The sequence below is a fragment of the Taudactylus pleione genome, unplaced genomic scaffold (genome assembly GCF_031769625.1).
Source record: "Taudactylus pleione unplaced genomic scaffold, aTauple2 ptg000121l, whole genome shotgun sequence".
Lineage (NCBI taxonomy): Eukaryota > Metazoa > Chordata > Amphibia > Anura > Myobatrachidae > Taudactylus > Taudactylus pleione.
In genome coordinates this window covers 9324130-9342999 of record NW_028284523.1, presented here as the reverse complement: position 1 = coordinate 9342999, position 18870 = coordinate 9324130, and the positions used below count along the sequence as shown (strand labels likewise).

Sequence of the window (18870 nt, the reverse complement as noted above, 5' to 3'; positions counted from 1 at the left end):
TCCCGGTGTTATCGGTGGAGAGATCGCATCATGCAAACTCAAGTTACGGATCGCAGAACTTACAAGCAACAAAATGTTTAGTTGATGGAATGTTACATGAGGCGTTACCAGAAAGACTCCGGCTGTTAGAGGCAGGGAAAGTCTATTTGAAACAACCTGTTAAATGTGTCGTTACATATGCTTCTCCTCTGGGAACCAATGAGATCAGCTGGAAGTTCCCCCTTTGTCCTGTTTCAGTCTGGGGGGGAATAAATACATGTGTCCGAACACTGGTTTGCCAGTTCATGCTGAATTTTGGGTGAACTGAGGATATCTAGTTAGAAGTCTATCTCTGGGTCCAGAGGCGCAGCGTATGTATAACCGTACTTGGGTCTGTATTATTTCCCTTTACGCCTAACTTGTGTATGTATAGATTGCGTGTAACTGACTGTACTCTTACCTGAATAATACTTGTGCATTGGAAACACAGATTCCACTCCTGTCTTTATTTGCGGTTAAACTGCGTACGCAATTAGCGTTCTGTTTAGAGGTTTTAGGCAGGGCTTTGTCTTAGAGGTTCTAGGCAGGTGAATCTTAGAGGTTTATAGGAAGGAATATATTAAAAGGTTTATTGACGAATTTAACATTGGATACCCATTTGCTTTGGCAGATGCAGCCGTCAGCTGGGCAAGCAGGAACCAACCTAACATTGCCTTATACACTATCAAGCGTTATCGCTGAAGTAGACTTTGTGTGAGTTAGGTCTTCTAAAATTAAACTTTAAATGACACTATCAACATTGCATGTGACAACAAACGTGCAATTAATTTATCTTCTAGCACCAAACACCGTGGTAGATCTAAGCATTTTGCCATAAGACACCATTCGTTAGAGAGTTGGTACTATAGATAGCACCGTAGTCAGAGTGATTCATGTGACTAGTGAGGAAAACCTTGCAGATATGTTAACCAAAAGTCTGATGTCTCATGTACTAAATGCCTTTCTACAAAACTGCTTGAAATGTTGATGTGTTATGCTATGTTTTGTTTTATATATCACCCTGTGTTTTTGGTTACAGATGAGACATCAAAAATGTGTTTAGTTTTTTTACTGTCATGTAACCAGGGACAACTTTGAGGGAGGGTGTTGAAGGAGAGTGCTCAGTTCGCTGTCTCCTGTTTACTAAGGGCCTGATTCAGACCTGCTCGCTAGCAAGCGGCCGCTCGCTGCAGACAATGTTTGCTAATGTGCGCATGCGTATAGTTCGCAGTGCGCGTGCGCAAACTAGTACGAGTGATTGGAATGTGCTCGCTCACCCTGCAAAGACAGCCCAGTGGAGTGAGTGACAGGAGAGGCCGTTTGTGGGTGTTAACAGGGGCAGGCCAGTAGTAACGGGGGAGTGGAGTTGCGGATGCAGACGTGCCAGAGTGTTTTCACGCCGTTTCTGGGGCATGCATAATTAACAGGCAGTGTCATAGTACACGTCACCTGGTTGAAAAATACACTGAAGTGCTTGCAGTACTTGCGGTAGGGTACAGTCAACCGCAAGCGCTGCGCTTAGATCCGATGGATCCCGATGTACTGATGATTGTATATACTTCCAGGAGATGACATACGCTAGTGGGCGGCTAAAGACGGGCTGGTGGGCATCTGTAAACACAAATTGATTGCTCGCCAAGACATAGTGGGCGTGCTTATGCCTTGCCGTGCGAGCAGCTGGCTTGACGTCACTTAGCTGAATTTCCATATGCTGGGAGCGAGCGGCCGCATCTAGTGAGCGGGTCTGAATCAGGTCCTAAGACCTCCAGCCTAGCTAAGTACGCTACTGCACGCATGTGGTTCTCTGCTCATCCTCTCCAGTGTCCATAGTGAAGATTATATATTATATATCCTGCTGCCACTATTGTGCATATAGCTGTACCATATCATCCAGCATTAACCCCATATGTTCCTGGCTGCACCTGTAGATACTGCATCCTGTACCTACTGCATACTGTTTAACCCTGTGTTACTCTGCATCTACTTTCTGACGGTTAATAAAGCAATCCCAGGTTAAGTTATCTACTGCGTGGACTAACCTCCATCGTACACAGCTGACACTTATTATGATCACAGGATCTGCCAATAACCCTGGGCACATGCACCCCCAGCCTCTTCCTAGCTATGCCCCTGCTTTAAGGAGGCTCTGAATAGGAGTCACCTCGCTACTGTTTGTGACATAGTAGATTCTTCAAGACTTTGGACCGTGTGGGACAGTCTGTAGCACTAATTCTATGTACCCTGTTTGTGTCTCCTTGGAAAGGGTTGGGGAGGGGCACATTTCAGAATGCACCAGTAAGGGTTGGAAGTTTTATGTTTGTATAGTGTGAGTTAGCTGTTCCATACATGTAACATGTAACTAAAAGTCCAGATATGAGCTGTCTATTCTACTAATATAAAAGCAATTAATAAATAAAAAATAGAGTATTTTAAAAAGTAAAATATAAAAAAGGCACTGGGGAGAGGGATAGAGTTAGGGATTAGAGTTAGGAATAGTGGAAAATACTTGCCAGAACACTGCTGAGGTCACCTGTTTGCATTGGAACTGTTGCTCGCATGACAGCCTGGACTCGGAAGGAGGCACCAGGACCAGGTAAGTGACCGCTGGGCCACCAGGGATGTTAGGTTGACATGACATCCTTGTAGATATGATGAATGTTGACATGTCACTATTGATATGCTAAGCATGTTGACATGCTACATGCTGCATGTTGACATTTCAACCATGTCAACCTTCTCATGTCGACCTGACTCATGTCACCCTAACATACCACATGTAGTAGGATGTACACAAGGAAGGGAAGTGAGCTGAGCAACTTTTAGCTGCATCTATAACTTTCATTTAAAAAAAAAAAGAAGGAAAGAAAGAGAGGTTTTCTGTATCTTCCAGCTAGTCCCAGCTTTGGCCATCGTCCACTTATCTCTGGTTTCTAAACAGGATGTGGCAACACCCACTGGGCAAGGTCTATCCTATAGAGTCATATAACCAAAGCAGAAACTCACAACCAGCAACATAAGCAAGAGAGAATGGAGAGCTCATTCAGTGTCTTTAACAAGCCCAAGGTAAGCAGTAAATTATACTATCGAGCAATAATAATGCACAGTGTGTGGATGAGGTTCAGCTGTCATCTGTTAAACTCTTGAGACCTTTCTCTTGTATGAAATGGTGTCAGATAACAAACAGATATGCTGCAGGCAGCCTGTTATTCTACACAATGTAAATGCTGTGTCTATGTGCTAACATGAGCAGCCAGCAAGCAGCACAGTTTTAACCCATGGAAAGAAAGCAAATTTTGTGACAGCCTTCGGGTTGCCACATAAACCAACTCAGTATAAAGCGTATGCTGGGGTGTGGGTAAAAGCCGGAAACATAGTAACTGCATTGAAAAAGCCAGAAATCATAGTAAGTGTATTGAAAAAGCCGAAAATCATACTGTATTAAGTGTACTGAAAAGGGTGGAAATCATATTAATTGTATTGGAAAAGCCGGAAATCATATTAAGTGTATTGAAAAAGCTGGAAATCATACTGTATTAAGTGTATTGGAAAAGCCGGAAATCATATTAAGTGTATTGGAAAAGCCGGAAATCATAGTAAATGTAATGAAAAAGCCAGAAATCCATATTAAGTATATTGAAACAGCTGGAAACATAGTAAATGCATGGATTTCCGGCTTTTCTAATACATGTAATATGATTTCCGGCTTTTCTATTACACTTACTATGGATTTCCGGCTTTTCTAATACATGTAATATGATTTCCGGCTTTTCTAATACACTTACTATGGATTTCCGGCTTTTCTAATACATGTAATATGATTTCCGGCTTTTCTAATACACTTACTATGGATTTCCGGCTTTTTCAATGCATTTACTATGATTTCCAGCTTTTCTAATACACTTACTATGGATTTCCGGCTTTTTCAATGCATTTACTATGTTTCCGGCTTTTACCCTCTTCCCGTATGCTGTGTGCAATGTAAGGTCACTTGTCTCACATCTGTATATTCCAAACACAACTCCACAATTGTTACATGGAAGGCTCAAACGTGTTGGAGTGAGATTTATTTGCTCTTAAAACGTTCTAAAATAGTATTTTCTTCTCTATAACATACTACTTGCATGTCGCTTTACAATATACAATGGCAAGTAATTGGGAGGGTTTAAGTATCCTCCTGTCACAGTGCCTTCAATGTGTACGGGAATAAAATGTTTTATTTCTTCTTAATATTCCAACCTGGAAGGCATACCCTTGCCTCCTATGTCACAGTCGTGTTCCTAGCATGCCAAACACATGCCCCCATTTCAGTTCCAAACTCCCAATTGTTGTGACTGTGGTGTATGCGTTGGTCTCCAGAACAGGGTCCACATCTTATAGTTATTAATAATAATGCATATTATTGATGCCCCCCGGTATTATACAATGATCTCTATTTTATTTATGTGACAAGCCTGCTCTTTTGTAAATCGGTAGAAATTACCAAAATCTCTCCCACAGAATATTAAAACAAAACCAGAAAAGAAATCTGCCTGCACATATCCTGGCAATACTGAATAAAACCAAATACTGAATTGATAATGCCCAGGAAGACCTACTATGCTAGTGATCATGTTCAGGTAGATACCATGCAGTAGTAATAAGGCCCAGTAAAGATTCCTAGCAGCAGTAATGTCCTGTTATAAGCAGTATTAGTGATATCAAAATTCCCATTATTTGTTTTACTGCCCAGTATAAGATGCATAATTGTAATAATGGTCATTTATATGAACAACAGTGGTAATGACATAGTAACACTCTTAGCAGTACTGATGACAAGATGACAATCATGGCATTTTAATGCCCAGTAAGTTGCACAATTATGGTAATGATGAATAATAGGCAAAGTAGTAGTGGAGATGCCAATCCATGTATGTTGTGCCCAGTAAAAAATCAGTTGTCTATAGTTTTATTCATAGCTCCAAATCATTGTCCAGTGTGACTCTTTTAAAACTGCCCTTGATTGAGTTATATGGATATTAACATACAGTACATTAAGGTAAATTTACATAAGATTGATTTTGATCGATTCACTTTTTTTTTATCGATTTTATGCTGATTTTGAGTCTGAGATTTACTAAAGCCAAAACCGACTAAAAATCAAGATCAAAAACCGACTTTCGACCAAACTCGAACATTGGTGCAACATTGACTATTTTTTTACGACTATAGAATTGCAAGATTTACTAACGGTCGTTTTTATAATCAAACAAAAATCCACCACAATACTGACAGACAAACCACCCAAACAACAGACCTGCCTGAGGCAGGTGAGATTGGGAGAAGGACTGCACAGATTACTACGATCTGTGCAGGCTTCCTCAAATAGTTAAAAAAAAAAAAAACAGCCCAGATCATTAACCAGTACCGAGCTGAACCAGCAGTGCCATAGCAGAAAGACACACAGCCTGGGGTCCCAAACTGGTCAGCACAGGGCTAAAAATCCTCAGAATGTGGGGGCCCCAAAAATAAATTGTGGTCCCCCCTCTGGAGCATCTACCAACCCTGGGCTAAAAGCGCAGGGTTTTTCCCTGCATCCCTGGTGGAGGTGGATGCGGGGGTAATATGTAAAAGATAGATTTATTATTGTTCTGTACAGTGAAACTTCAGGTCCCAACAAGCCGGTCCCCGCATGCCGGGAAGAGCCATTGGTAGATCTTTGGAAGAGGGACCCCAATTATTTTTGGGGTTTCCACTTTCCAAGGACTTCCAGCCCTGGGCTGACCTGTTTGGGGATGTTTAATGTGATGGCACGGGGACACCAAGCTGTGTATCCCTCTGCTTATGGCATTAACACCTCAGTTGGTTCAGCCTGGTGCTGGTCAATGGAAAATTGGGGGAACCCCACGCCGGTTTTCCCACAGATATTCCATGACCAGAACAGGCTGAAAGGTCCATGGCTGGTTATGTTTTAACCCTAAGGGGCAGATGTCCTAAGCTCTGGAAAGTGATAAATTGGACAGTGATAAACTACCAAGCATTCAGCTCTTAACTGTAATTTTTCTATCACAGCCTGTAACATGACAGTTAGGATATGAGTGGCTGGTCATTTATCACTCTCTAGTTTATCACTTTCCAGAGCTTAGTACAACTCCCCCTATGAAGCCTGCACAGATCATAGTTATCTGTGCAATGCTTCTTTTTTGGACGGGTTTGTCTTTGTTTTAGGTTTTATTTGCAGTTGGCTTTGAACTGAAAGATCAAAACCGACAGCATTTACACCTGCAAAATCTGACTGACATTGACGTTGAATTTCACATCGATTCCAAAACCAACTGTTAGTAAATCTGCAATTTAGACACTGAAAGTTGAAACACGACATCGATGTCTGTCAGTTTCAGTCAATGTTAAGATAGACTTCAAAATTTTACTTTAGTACATTTACCCCAATATACTGTATGCAACATCTGTCTCTTAGTGGACATTTAGAAGACATGGCTCAGTAATAGCCTGGGGGTTAGCGAGGGAGTAAGGAACAGACTTGTTCCTGGTTCCATCAGTAAACTGGACCTGATTCACTGACTTGATAAATATCTGTATAATAATGAAACTATTAGTGATAGCAGAAGTGGACATCTACATACCAGTGCTATTTTTATATAAAAAAGGAGGAACCGATAAGAAAATGTGCTGGTACTTACCTAGTTAATAATTATAATTATTTCACATATTTCTTCCTCTTTCTGGAAATATAAGAAGTAAAAATTGGACCAAAAAAAAGGGAGTACAGTGCTGCATACCGCTAAGTGTACCAGCAACACAAAACAAACAAAAACAACAACACTGCTTGTAGTAGGCTTATCACACTATCCTTTTCAACCGGGACACTCATGGATTAAAAAGGCTCTGTTGCTGGCTGACTTCAAGCCTGCATTTCACCTGGTTTTTATAAGCCACAGAACCTGTGTAATTCGTAAGCGTTGGGTTTGAAATCCCGGCGGTTTTGTGGCGGTTTATGGCCAGGACTGCATCCTGCAGAGTTACTTAGCTGAAACCCTCCACATAACCACAGCAAAACCACACTTTAGAATAGAACAGAACATCGAATGACTATTAATGTATTTTTCCTTTATAAGAATAGAAACCCCAGATTTACTCACTGATCAATTTCAAATCCACTCAAATAAAGGCAAGTTTTAAGACAGCACTGCACAGGTTAATATGATCTGTGCAGGCTAATATGTATAGAAATGTTAAAATAATTACAAAAAAAAAACTTTGTGGTGCTTCCTGCAAAATGGTGTTGGGTCCATCCTATTTTTCACTACCAGCATTAGACTGAACCAGCCAGGGCTAGTGACACTATAGCAGTGGGTCACTCGGCATAAAGTCCCTCATAATGACAAGAAGCCCTAAACTGTTCACCGAGTCCTCTTTGATCTATGTAGCATCCACGATCTTGGCAAAACAACAAACTGAGGCAACTGTTCCCTTCAAGAGCCCTAGCGCAACTGAGAGGGCACTCACGGACACTCTCCATAGGAATGAACGGGGTCGTGCTAATTGATCAGAGCACGGTAACTGCAGCACTCTTGCCAATCATAGCGACCCTAATCAATCCTATATAAAGTGCTTAAGAGTGACCCCTCTATTGCGTACTGGTAATACTGGCTGGCACCAGTAAGAAGAGCTTTACCACTCTGCCATTTTGTCAATTTCCAATTTGTTAGATATAGTTAGCAAAAACTTATACTGTACTGTATATTGCTAGGTCAGATGGCTGTACACGTACCACCACATTTCTTGTCAAATGACCTTCTCCAATTGTAATAAATAGTATGCTGCATGATATAGATACTTATCTTGCTCATTTTATGTCTTTCACACACAAAAATGTATACAAAAATTAATATCTGAAGGTAATATGAATTTGTAATTATAATGGGCGCAGGGTGCACCCAAAGCATACTATCTCACTGGTGCGCAGTGCTGGCAAGCGGGTCCCTCTGCTATATGAAATGACACTGCACCATCTTTCCAGTCAGGACCATAACTAGATGGCCAGAATGAAACTCACCAAGGGCCCTGGGCGAGGGGCCGAACCAACTGGTTCAGCTTGCCAGTCCCTACTGGGCCAGTCTGCTACCCAGATTACTTGTTCTAAAACTTTATTATTATTCAGTATGTTGAACTTTATTTGCTTGGTTCAACAATGTCTGGAATCTTGACAAATAGCGGGAGGAAACGGAGCATCCCATGTCTAGTGGGAATCAGTATGATTTAAGGTGAAAATCCCGATCGTAAATTAAGGTAAGTATCGCTAACTTTCTAGCCTCCTAACCCTCCCTTAGGGGTGCCTAACCCTAACCTCCCCTCCAAGTGCCTAACCCTAACCCCCCCCTTCCCCGCAGCCTAACCCTAGTCTCCCATGGGGGGTGCCTGACCCTAACCTCCCCCCTCTGGAGCCCCTAACCTAACCCTCCCCCTGCGGCTGTCCGCGCCTGGCTTACCTTTGATCGGGATGCCGGGCGCCGGGCTCCAGGCATAGGTAAAATGACAGGCGTCGGGATTTCAACGCCTGTCATTAGACCCTTGTTGGGATTAGACAATTGGGATGCCGACGGTTGGCATTTAGACCGTTGGCATCCTGACTGCATACCGTCTAGTGCCGGGCTGCAGCCTCTGTATCTTAGCGGACAGGTCTGGTGGCTGAACTTAAAAAGGACAACCATGGCCAAAAGTTTCGAGAATGACACAAGTATTGGTTTTCACAAAGTTTACTGCTTCAGTGTTTTTAGACATTTTTACCAGATGTTACTATGGTATATTGAAGTAAAATTACAAGCATTTCATAAGTGTCAAAGGATTTTATTGACACTTACATTAAGTTTATGCAAAGAGTCAATATTTGCAGTGTTGATCCTTCTTTTTCAGGACCTCTGCAATTCGCTCTGGCATGTTGTCAATTAACTTCTGGGCCACATACTGACTGACGGCAACCCATTCTTGCCTAATCAATGTTTGGAGTTTGTCAGAATTTGTGGGTTTTTGTTTGTCCACTCGCCTCTTGAGGATAGACCACAAGTTCTCAATGGGATTAAGGTATGGCGAGTGTCCTGGCCATGCATCCAAAATTTTGATGTTTTGTTCCCCGAGCCACAGTGTTATCACTATTGCCTTATGGCAAGGTGCTGCATCATGCTGGAAAAGGCATTGATCGTCACCAAACTGTTCTTGGATGGTTGGGAGAAGTTGCTCTAGGAGGATGTACCATTCTTTATTCTTGTACCATTCTTGTACCATTCTTTATTCATGGCTGTGTTCTTAGGCAAACTTGTGAGTGAGCGCACTCCCTTGGCGGAGAAGCAACCCCACATATGAATGGTTTCAGGATGCTTTACTGTTGTAATAATGAAATATTACAATATATATAAGGAACATGTCATAACCCAACACTGGATGCAGGTTTATTTTTATGAATAAACTATTGTTTGATAATGTTATGGCCATAAAACCACAAAGGTTTAAAAAAAAATTTTCGCTGACACAAAATCTATACTGTATACAATATTACAATAATACTTTTCTTCTAATTTAATATATTTGCAAAAAGAAATAACACAAAAAAATGTGACAACTGGCCACTTAAATAGGTACAGTAAATGTGTAAATATTATATATAAATAGTGTCAGAACTCCAACACGTAAAAGCTGCGGGCTTGAGGGGAAACAACACCTATTGTTCCCAATAAAGACAACCAACTAAATAATGCTTATGAGGAAAAAAATATATAACTCAACCTGCACTGTAATATATATATATATATATATATATATATATATGTGACTCGGCAGTAGGTGGAGAGAACGGCACAATATTAATAGAATATATAACTGTTTAAAACTAAAAACTAGGATTGAATAAAAGCATATTTATGCTAAAATGTATATATACACATCGGCAACAAATAGTATCTCTTATTATTTAGGGCTCTAGACAAGCAGAGGTCTCTCCTGCTGCACACAGTGGCAAATTTATGGATGCCCACAAAACAGTGTTTTTAGTTTATACGGTACGACACATCTGTTTTAATTACCACCCCCATTACCTCCCCCAAACACTGACTACCTGTCACTCACTTTGCAAACGACTCCTCTATATGAGTGTAATCATAAAACAATTGCTGCGCATGCGCAGTGCAGCTTACACGCATGTGCAATGGTCAATATGCGTAAACATCGGCATTGCATTTACATCTGAATCAGGCCCTAAATGCAGCAGTCTAGCCAACATCAGCAGCTATAGTTGTACAGTGTTTTTCTGCTTGGCATACTTACAGTATATATTCTGTGCATACTTGCCACTCTTTTAATGGCATCCTCTGGGAGGTCCTGGATGGGTAGAGCTTATTTCCCCTTCATGCTAGGGACCTGGAAGTGATGTACAGTGAGGGCGGAAGTTCGATTCCATGCCCATAAAGTCCACATAAAGGTGAAACTTGTCCCCTTGCGGGCTTGCTTTGCTCGCCACGCCCACGTGGATGGTAGGAAATTATGTTGGGCAGTAGCCGATGATGTCCGGGTCCTCTCCATGAAGGGCATCTAGACACTACCTTCCTGGATGGTGTTGCCAAGGTGGTTGGTGCATCACTGTGACCCTTTCCACCAGGTTTGGACTGGGCAGCCGGAGAGTTAGTGAAATCCCTGGTGAGCCCCACTGATTTGTAGCCATGCCCTCTATCGCTGGAGGGCAGGGCTTACAGTGCTGTTCGCTACAGTAGGCTGCAGAGCAGCTGCTTGCAGGGCAGTCATCAAGGCTGTAACTGACTAGGCTGACAGCTACATGCAGAGGACTGGGGCACTGACTGCAGTCAGACTCAGAACTGCACTACTAAGTAATATATCCCAGTAGTCTCTGCAGAGGGGGTCAGAGGAGCATATGCTGAGCTCTGATTGGAGGAGCCCATCACATGCTCCTCTGACCCATGGAGATCAGCAGCAGTAGTGCAGCCTCATGGGAGTGACTTACTGTGAGGCTGTACTGCCTTGACTGCTGCTCTGACAGCTGCCTGAGGTTGCTATGGCTTCTGGTGAGTATACTGTGTGGGCACTACAGGTGGCTTAATGTTTGGGCACTACAGTGTGGCATAATGTGTGGGCACTACAGTGTGGCATAATGTGTGGGCACTACAGTGGCATAATGTGTGGGCAGTACAGTGTGGTGTAACATGGGGACACTACAGTGTGGCATAATGTGGGGGGCACTACAGCGTGGCATAATGTGGGGGGCATTACAGTGTGGTATAATGCAGATGCACTACACTGTAGCATATGAGGGGCACTACAATGTGGCATAATGTTAGTACATGTGTAGTGGTCTTATTTACCCACAACTGACCAGCATTGCAAGGGTTACTCGGTGGCTCACTACTACCTCTAACTCCTCCATGCTTACCACTATAGTACCTATTTACACTACTCCCCGGACCCCTCCTTACCAAACACTATCTTTCTGCACTACCTCCCTATCCCCTGCATACTCACCACTACCTATCTGCACTAGCCCCCTGATCCCTCTATATCAAACACTGTCTCTCTGCACTACTTCCATGACCCTTCGAAATTCACCACTACCTATCTGCACTACCACTCTAACCCCTTCTTATCAACCACTATCTCTCTACACTATCTCCCTGACCCCTGCATACTCACCACTATCACCCTGCTCTATTCCCTTGACCCTTCCATACCAAACACTACCTCTCTACTGTTTGTACAATCCCCCTGTCCCCCCATACCAAATACTGCACTGCCTCCATGACCCCTCCATGCCCAACACAACCTCCCTTACCCACATAACTGACTGCCATGCGCAGGAGTAGATTACTGACCTCTCCAACTTTGTGGGTCTTTATTATTGTGTTTCCCTGTGGGCCCTTCATGCAGCAGTCCACCACTGCTTCCCACTGCTGTACAATGCCATGGTTCATTATATGCCTCAATGATGTGATTCACCGCAAATTGCATCGTCAAGCCCCCCTGGGGAAGTGGGTGGGATCCAAGAAATCTATTCTATGCAGCTTTCATTGGGTGCTCACAAAGTCAAGCTCTTTCATACAGTGTTGCTATTTTAATAAAGTGTTGGTTATTGCCCCTTTTAAGTTTAGTTTTGATAGGCAGCCAATGACTAGTTTGTGGGGAGTGGTTAAGGTGTATATAGTGGGGAGAAGTAGTGTGATCTGCCTCTTTGTTCCTGTTTTCCTACCCTCCATCCCTTTTTTGTTTGAATGTTTGATTGTTGTTTTGAGTGGCAGAAAATAACGGCCTTTTCAGTTAGTTTATGTTAATATTTAGGCTTAGTGGGTGCACTCTCCTTGAAGTGGAGTAAGGCGACAGCCAATTGTCCTGGACGGGAAATGGCTATACCACCTGGACAGGTGGTTGAAGGTAAAGTAGAGTTGATCACCAATGCTTGGCTTTTGTGTGTGTCTGTTTGAGCTCTTTGGTTCTTATTGTCCTGTGCGTTCTTTTTGTGCTGTCACCATTATTATTATTATTATTATTATTATTATTATTATTATTATTATTATTAACTTATAATCTAAAATTTAATGACTTGTCAAAAATAAATTTGACAAAAATTTTAAACGCCAACACTGTTGTCTGTGTCTTTATTTAAGAAGTTAAGTTTCATTGTATTTAAGATGGTTATTATATGGTAACACGATAATACACGTTAGTGAGTTTATTAACAATGTGTTTCCATGAAAAGGCCATATTATTAAATCAGATGAAAGGTATATTGTACACAATAGATTTATTGAAAGTGTTAGCAAGAAAACATTTTTATTAAGCCTTTGCGGTGTTATGGCATTAATATTGTTATCAGACAATAGTTTATTCATGAAAATAAACTTGCATCCAGTGACAGGTTGTGACATGTCCTCTATATTTATATTGTATTATTACATTATGCAATAATTTCCATACGCCAGCATCATATAATCCTCTACATTCCATGTTCTCATAGCAAATCTTAAGTAAACAGTCTCTTACTGGTGCCACAATAAAGGACATTATGAATTATTGCTGGAGTCACAGTGCAGTTTTTCACAAATATTTTGCATGCATCTTACATTCAGATATTATTTTTTATACAAACAAACTTGTGAAAGCATTAATATCAGCAAAATACTTGGTATTTTCAAACAGAAAAATCAACTTCCACCATATACAGAACAATATCTATCCAGGGGTATAGCAAGACCTATAGGGGCCCAATAGCAACATTTCCACAGGGCTCCACCTGTGCAAATTATTTTGAAGTTTATCCATTTTGATAGTGCAATTATTAGATCATTTACAATCTGCATATATAGCTGACATGCGGGATTAAATGAATGGTGATTAGCATATAATAAGTATTATAAATATAAGTATATTTAAAAAAAAAACTATTTATGGTCTCCCTAATCCTAATTGTGTATGATATAATGTGATATATAAGAAGGTTATGATTCACTAAAAATCAGTCAGTGAGAAGAGGCGGAGCCGGCCGAGCCAGTGACAGCAGATGCCCTGCAGTAAGTAACATTCTGGTGAGAATGGAAAAGTCGAGGCCAGGAGATGGCGATGCAGTGAGAGGGCTCAGCCCCTGATACGGCACGGGCCCGTAGCAGCCATACTCCTTGAACCTACTGTAGCTATGCCCTTGCCTGTGAGTGGCAGCTTGTCTACCAAAAATTGGAAGAGTGTGTATGGTGACACTATACTTTCAGCAGATTGTTTCAGCAGATGCAGATCTGAGATCTGCTGCAAAATTGGACAGCTGTGTAGCCATATGTTGGGTATTGAATCTGCATCCAGGTCTCCAGTAGAATTATGTCAACAGTCTGGTCTGGAGTTGGATCCCCGGAGGACTGGACAAGTGTTTACCCATCTTAAGTCATGCAGCGTCATATCAGATGATTTGTTTATATATTAAAAACTGCAGATAAACTGAAGGTGTCTGAAGGGTTAAGAGTGACAACAGGCCAAAATTTGTTATATAGTCCTTACCTGAAGATTTTATTCAGATTATTTTTCTGAAGATGTTGCTGTTCAGGACCTTATTCTAAGATGTAATCCAAAGTCCTTATCGGTAGTTGTTATCCAAAGTTGCTTAAATAAAGCGCTAACTACTCAGAGAGTATCAATGTAGGACAAAATGTCACCACAAAATGGCTGCCAATAGCTGGGCATCCTTTATATAGGGCTGTGACCTGCATTGTGACATCACAATGCATACAAGCAGCAGCTAGAGATGGCTGTAGCTTAGACCAAGTCTTGACCCTACCTGCCACTTTATATAACATCAGTAAATGTTTGTGAAGGCTGGTACTTCCTTTGTGAATCTCTGATCTTCACCAGTGAATCCTACATGTGGTTTGGGCTTTGCAGATGGAATGCCTTGAAGATTTCGGGATTGTAGCTTATTTTTGAGAAGACAGAAGTCAACAGTGTAAAACCATCAGGTTTGTGTACAGCTCTGAATCAGACCCTAAAGCCTGAAAATGAGATACAGCATGACAGGACTTTTCCCCATTAATGTGATCATGCAATCAGCAAAATTCAAGTAAAACCACACTATTTTTAGGAAGAAAATGAAAATGAGACACTACAAATAACTTAATGAACACTTATGCAACCAGTGTATTGTAGGTTTGTGTAATTAATTCATTTTTTCCTAAATGTCTTTTTGTGTTTCTTAAGAATTGATATGATTTATCTTGAATTCAGGCTTTAAATCACAAAAATCTACAATGTCAATAAGGGTGTGTAATCATTGTATATTTACACTATACAATAGAAGAATTTGCAAGTTGAGGAGCACAAAAAGTAAAAGTTTAGCAATACTTTTCTTGTTTATTGTCTCCAGAATTGTATTTCCTTTAATTCAATGTTATCAACGGAGAGCAGAGGAGTTTAATTTTATGGAGGATCACCTTAGTGCAGTGGTTCTCAAACTTGGTCCTCAGGACCCCACATAGTTCACATTTTCTAGGTCTCCTGGCAGGTGCACAGCTGTACTCATTACTCACTGACACATATTAAAAGATAAACAGTGGAGCTAATTACTTCACTTTTGATTCTCTGAGGTGACATGGAAAACATGCACTGTTTGGGGTCCTGAGGACCAAGTTTGAGAATCTGTGCCTAAGGGCTCTATTTACTACATTATGCATTCAAATGCAGATTGTAGTGTGATTTGCATTGCGAATTCAGGCAATATCACAGGGATCTATTAAAAATCCCTTGCAGGGACAGAGCTTGCGATAAAGCTCTGTCCCTGTGAATCCCCCTGCAGCCTTTTCACGGTATTGTTTTGAAAAAATACACTGGCAAAGTACCGACCGCTACCCCCCCCCCACGATCACCACCCCCTTGACCGCCCCCCCAACCCCTCTTAATTTCACTTACCTCCGGTGATTGGTGCTCTGGTGATGTCCTCTGTGGCTCCGGTCAGCTGGTCTCCCATCCACGGCCCCCGGTCATCTTCCCTCCATCTTTGCACTGGAAAGGGGGCTGCTGGGAGTCCAGGGGGCAGTCGAGAGGTTAGGTGGCTGCTAGGAGATGTAGTTCTCCCTGCTGCTGCCTCCAGGGAGGAGGCTAACACACACACACGGGTCACACAGACACTCACACATACTTACACACACTCACACCACATACTTACACACATTGCTGCTATAGAAGACAGGGTCCCGAAGCTGGAAGAAGAAGACACCGCTTCAGATGGTGAATAATTACTGACTTTAATAATTGCTCAATTACTCATTAGGTGGGGTGCCGCAGGAGTCCCAGGGCAATCCCTGACCATTTTTTTCTAAAAATACGAATTTTAGACCAAATTGGTCTTGCTCTGGAACCTCTCCTGGCGCTCAAAAAAATGAAAAACCCATCACCTAATTGAATAGCAAAATAACCATCACCTGTGGAAAAACACAGCAGGTGTGGGATTTTTGCTATTCTTGCACCTAATTGAATACCCCACCCCCAATCTTCCTACTTAACTGACATGCAGGATTAAATGAAGGGTGATTAGCAAATAGTAAGTATTATAGATGAGAAAATATATATTTTTACAAATGATGTAGTGTCCCTAATCCTAATTATGTATGATATAACGTGGTATATAAGAGGGCTAAGCTTTATTAATAAATCAGTCAGTGAGGAGAGACGTAGGCAGAGCCGGCCAGGCCAGTGACAGCAGATGCCCTGCAGCGACATTTTGGTGAGAACAGAAAAGCCGGGGCTTAGGAGATGGCAGTGTAATTCGGTGTAGGGAGAAATCTGGGCCCCAGAGGTGGTCCGGGCCCCGTAGCACCCGCACTCCCTGCACCTACTGTAGCTACACCCTTGGGTATATATCATATCACATGGAGAAATATCCTAATTCTGTCAAAAATTGGTGTTTTCTGCTGAGATTGTGCTTCTCTATATTTAACATGGTATCACCAGCAATAGCCTCTGCCGGTGGCCTCTGGCGATAGCTTCCCCATGCAAAGGGGAAGATTATTTAACAAAAACAGTGATGGTACATTTACAGCTGCCTGTTTTAGCAATACACAGCAAACATATTAATGAAATAAAGCCTTGTTTCCTTTTCTAATTATATTAAACTTTGTTTTTGTATATATTTAATTTTTTTATAACTTTTAATATTGTTGTAGAAACTGCTACTGTGAGCCCAAGTTTGGGCTGTTAGTGCAATGTGCAGGTGTGGCCTAGCAATAATGGTTCATGTTGAAAGAGGAGTGCGCTACCGCGCAGACTCCAGTCTTCCTGTCCTCCAGGGAGGCTTTGTGCCTCGTTCCAAGATGGCAACCACAATCACTACTGAGCATGTGCGGGTCCCATCTTGTCTTTGCTGTGCAAGAGTGACATTGTGGGAGACAGAAGTCTCTTGCTTAGCTTATGAGAGATCCCAGTGTATATCTATATAGCGCTCTTCCATATCCCTGCACCCCGTTTTCCTGGTGTTACAGCAGCAGCAGTGGAGGAAAGATATGTATAGCCAATAAGTGCACAGTCACCACCCATCCTGCACTCATTACAGATACCGCACTGAGGGCCTGATTCAGCAAGAAATGGTAATGCAGATATGGTAATGCAGTGGGAGAAATCACACATCACTGTTGCCATCCTGTGCATTACTTATCTGAGCTGCGTTGTCCAACGCAGCATCGGATAATCTGCATAACATCGGCCAGGGTCACGCAGCCGGCTGCCACAGTTGAGAGGAAGAGGCCAGGAAATCTCTGTCAGCTGACGAAGATCCTGGCCTCTTCCCTCTCCCCCAACGCCGGCGACACTCCTCAATTTCAGGAAAACAGACGCCATCGCCGCACCCTACCTGCCCCCTCCCCACCCACAAATGCCAGCAGACTGTCAATCACTGACAGTCTGCGAGCGGGATCGCATACTCGTTCTGAACATGCACTGAAAGGGTCATGCGTCTCTGCAGATTCATGATCATCGGGAATCTGCGTTCAGCAGTGCACTGCTGATTCAGGCCCCGAGTACTGGTTATACTTGCGGATATCATTTTATTCAACAGTCTTTTAATATACAGTACTGAAACTAACGATTTTTATACAATCACTGGGTATATTGTACAAACTTACATATAATTAAGAGAATTTTATTTAGAAAAATGTTTTTGTTAGATTGTTTTATATTGAAACTTTCTTCATTATGTTAATGAAAGTTATCATCGGACACCACCCACCCCAACTGCATCAACACTGGAGCGGCTTTTAGCGATATCTGCTTCTCTACTAAGATATTTCATTCAAACGGCAGAAAGTGTCTCTTGGATAGAAATATATATAGACTTGGCAGACTGCAGTGCACATACATGGGCTGATGGGGTTAGGTATGGGATGCTGGCGGTCAAAATCCCGATGCTGGCATCCCAAAAGGGTTAGGATACCGACACCTCTCGGTAGGCATCCTAACCCTTCTCTTACCCCTAACCCTCCCTCCCCTACTGCCTAATGCTTACCTCCCCCCTAGTGCTTAAACCTAACCTCCCCTTCCCCGCACCCTACACCTAACCCTCTCCCCCTAGTGCCTAACCCTAACCTTCTGCCTAGTGCCTAACCCTAACCTTCCGCCTAGTGCCTAACCCTAACCCTCCTCCTAGTGCCTAACCCTAACCCTCTTCCATTAAGCCTGCTGCTTACCTTCGGGATGCCACACCGGGATTCTGATAGGTGACGGAATTCCGGCGCCGGTATTCTAAGAGCCGGCATCCCATGTGCCGGGATATTGTCCGGATCCCGTCTGATGATTACAAACATAATAGACTTGAATTAAATATTGTTTTTATTTGTGCAGGTGGAACTTCATATTCACCTGGATGCGAGCATTAAACCTGAAACTATCCTGTTCTATGCCAGGTAAGAAATCCTCAGTTCTTGCTTTAGAGCAGGGGTGGGGAACCTTTTTTCTGCTGAGGGCCATTTTGATATGTATAACATTATTCACGGGCCCAGTGCAGGCCACGTCCCTCCATGTGATGTCACACGGGGGCGAGGCCACAATTGCCGGTGATTACAGCAATGCCCGGAGCATTGTGAGGACGCTCCGGGGACCTGTAAGGCAGCGGTGTGACTGTCTGAAGCATACTAAGGATGCTCCAGACCGCATTACTGCATAGATTCTGGCTGCAGGGTGCCATTCTAGGCATGTTTACCACTGTTGTCCCGCACCAGTATATTTTGTATTGCTTATTATTTATATGACAGAAGGATTATCTGTTTAATTTGGATTGATCCTAGACTCGTGTACTTTCCATTATATAATTGTAATAGTCTGTAATGGCTTATTTTG

The 18870-nt window shown here is 42.4% G+C and overlaps 1 protein-coding gene across 3 annotated transcripts in view; it reads left to right on the top strand.

Moving 5' to 3' along the window:
* Window positions 1-3011: 3011 nt before the first annotated feature.
* The window catches only part of LOC148524163 (adenosine deaminase-like), a 48894-nt gene continuing 33035 nt past the window's right edge, over window positions 3012-18870 (top strand). Inside the window, exons 1-3 of one of the 3 annotated variants that reach the window (XM_088472218.1) lie at window positions 3033-3081; window positions 14434-14507; window positions 18376-18437. Coding sequence is in view for 1 of the 3 variants with exons in the window: in XM_088472217.1 (XP_088328343.1) it covers window positions 3046-3081; window positions 18376-18437 (98 nt within the window). In the remaining 2 variants the exon portion in view is untranslated. Of the gene's footprint in view, window positions 3082-14433; window positions 14508-14664; window positions 14695-18375; window positions 18438-18870 lie in introns of those variants that run through there. The other 2 variants (XM_088472217.1, XM_088472219.1) reach the window with 2 other exon arrangements.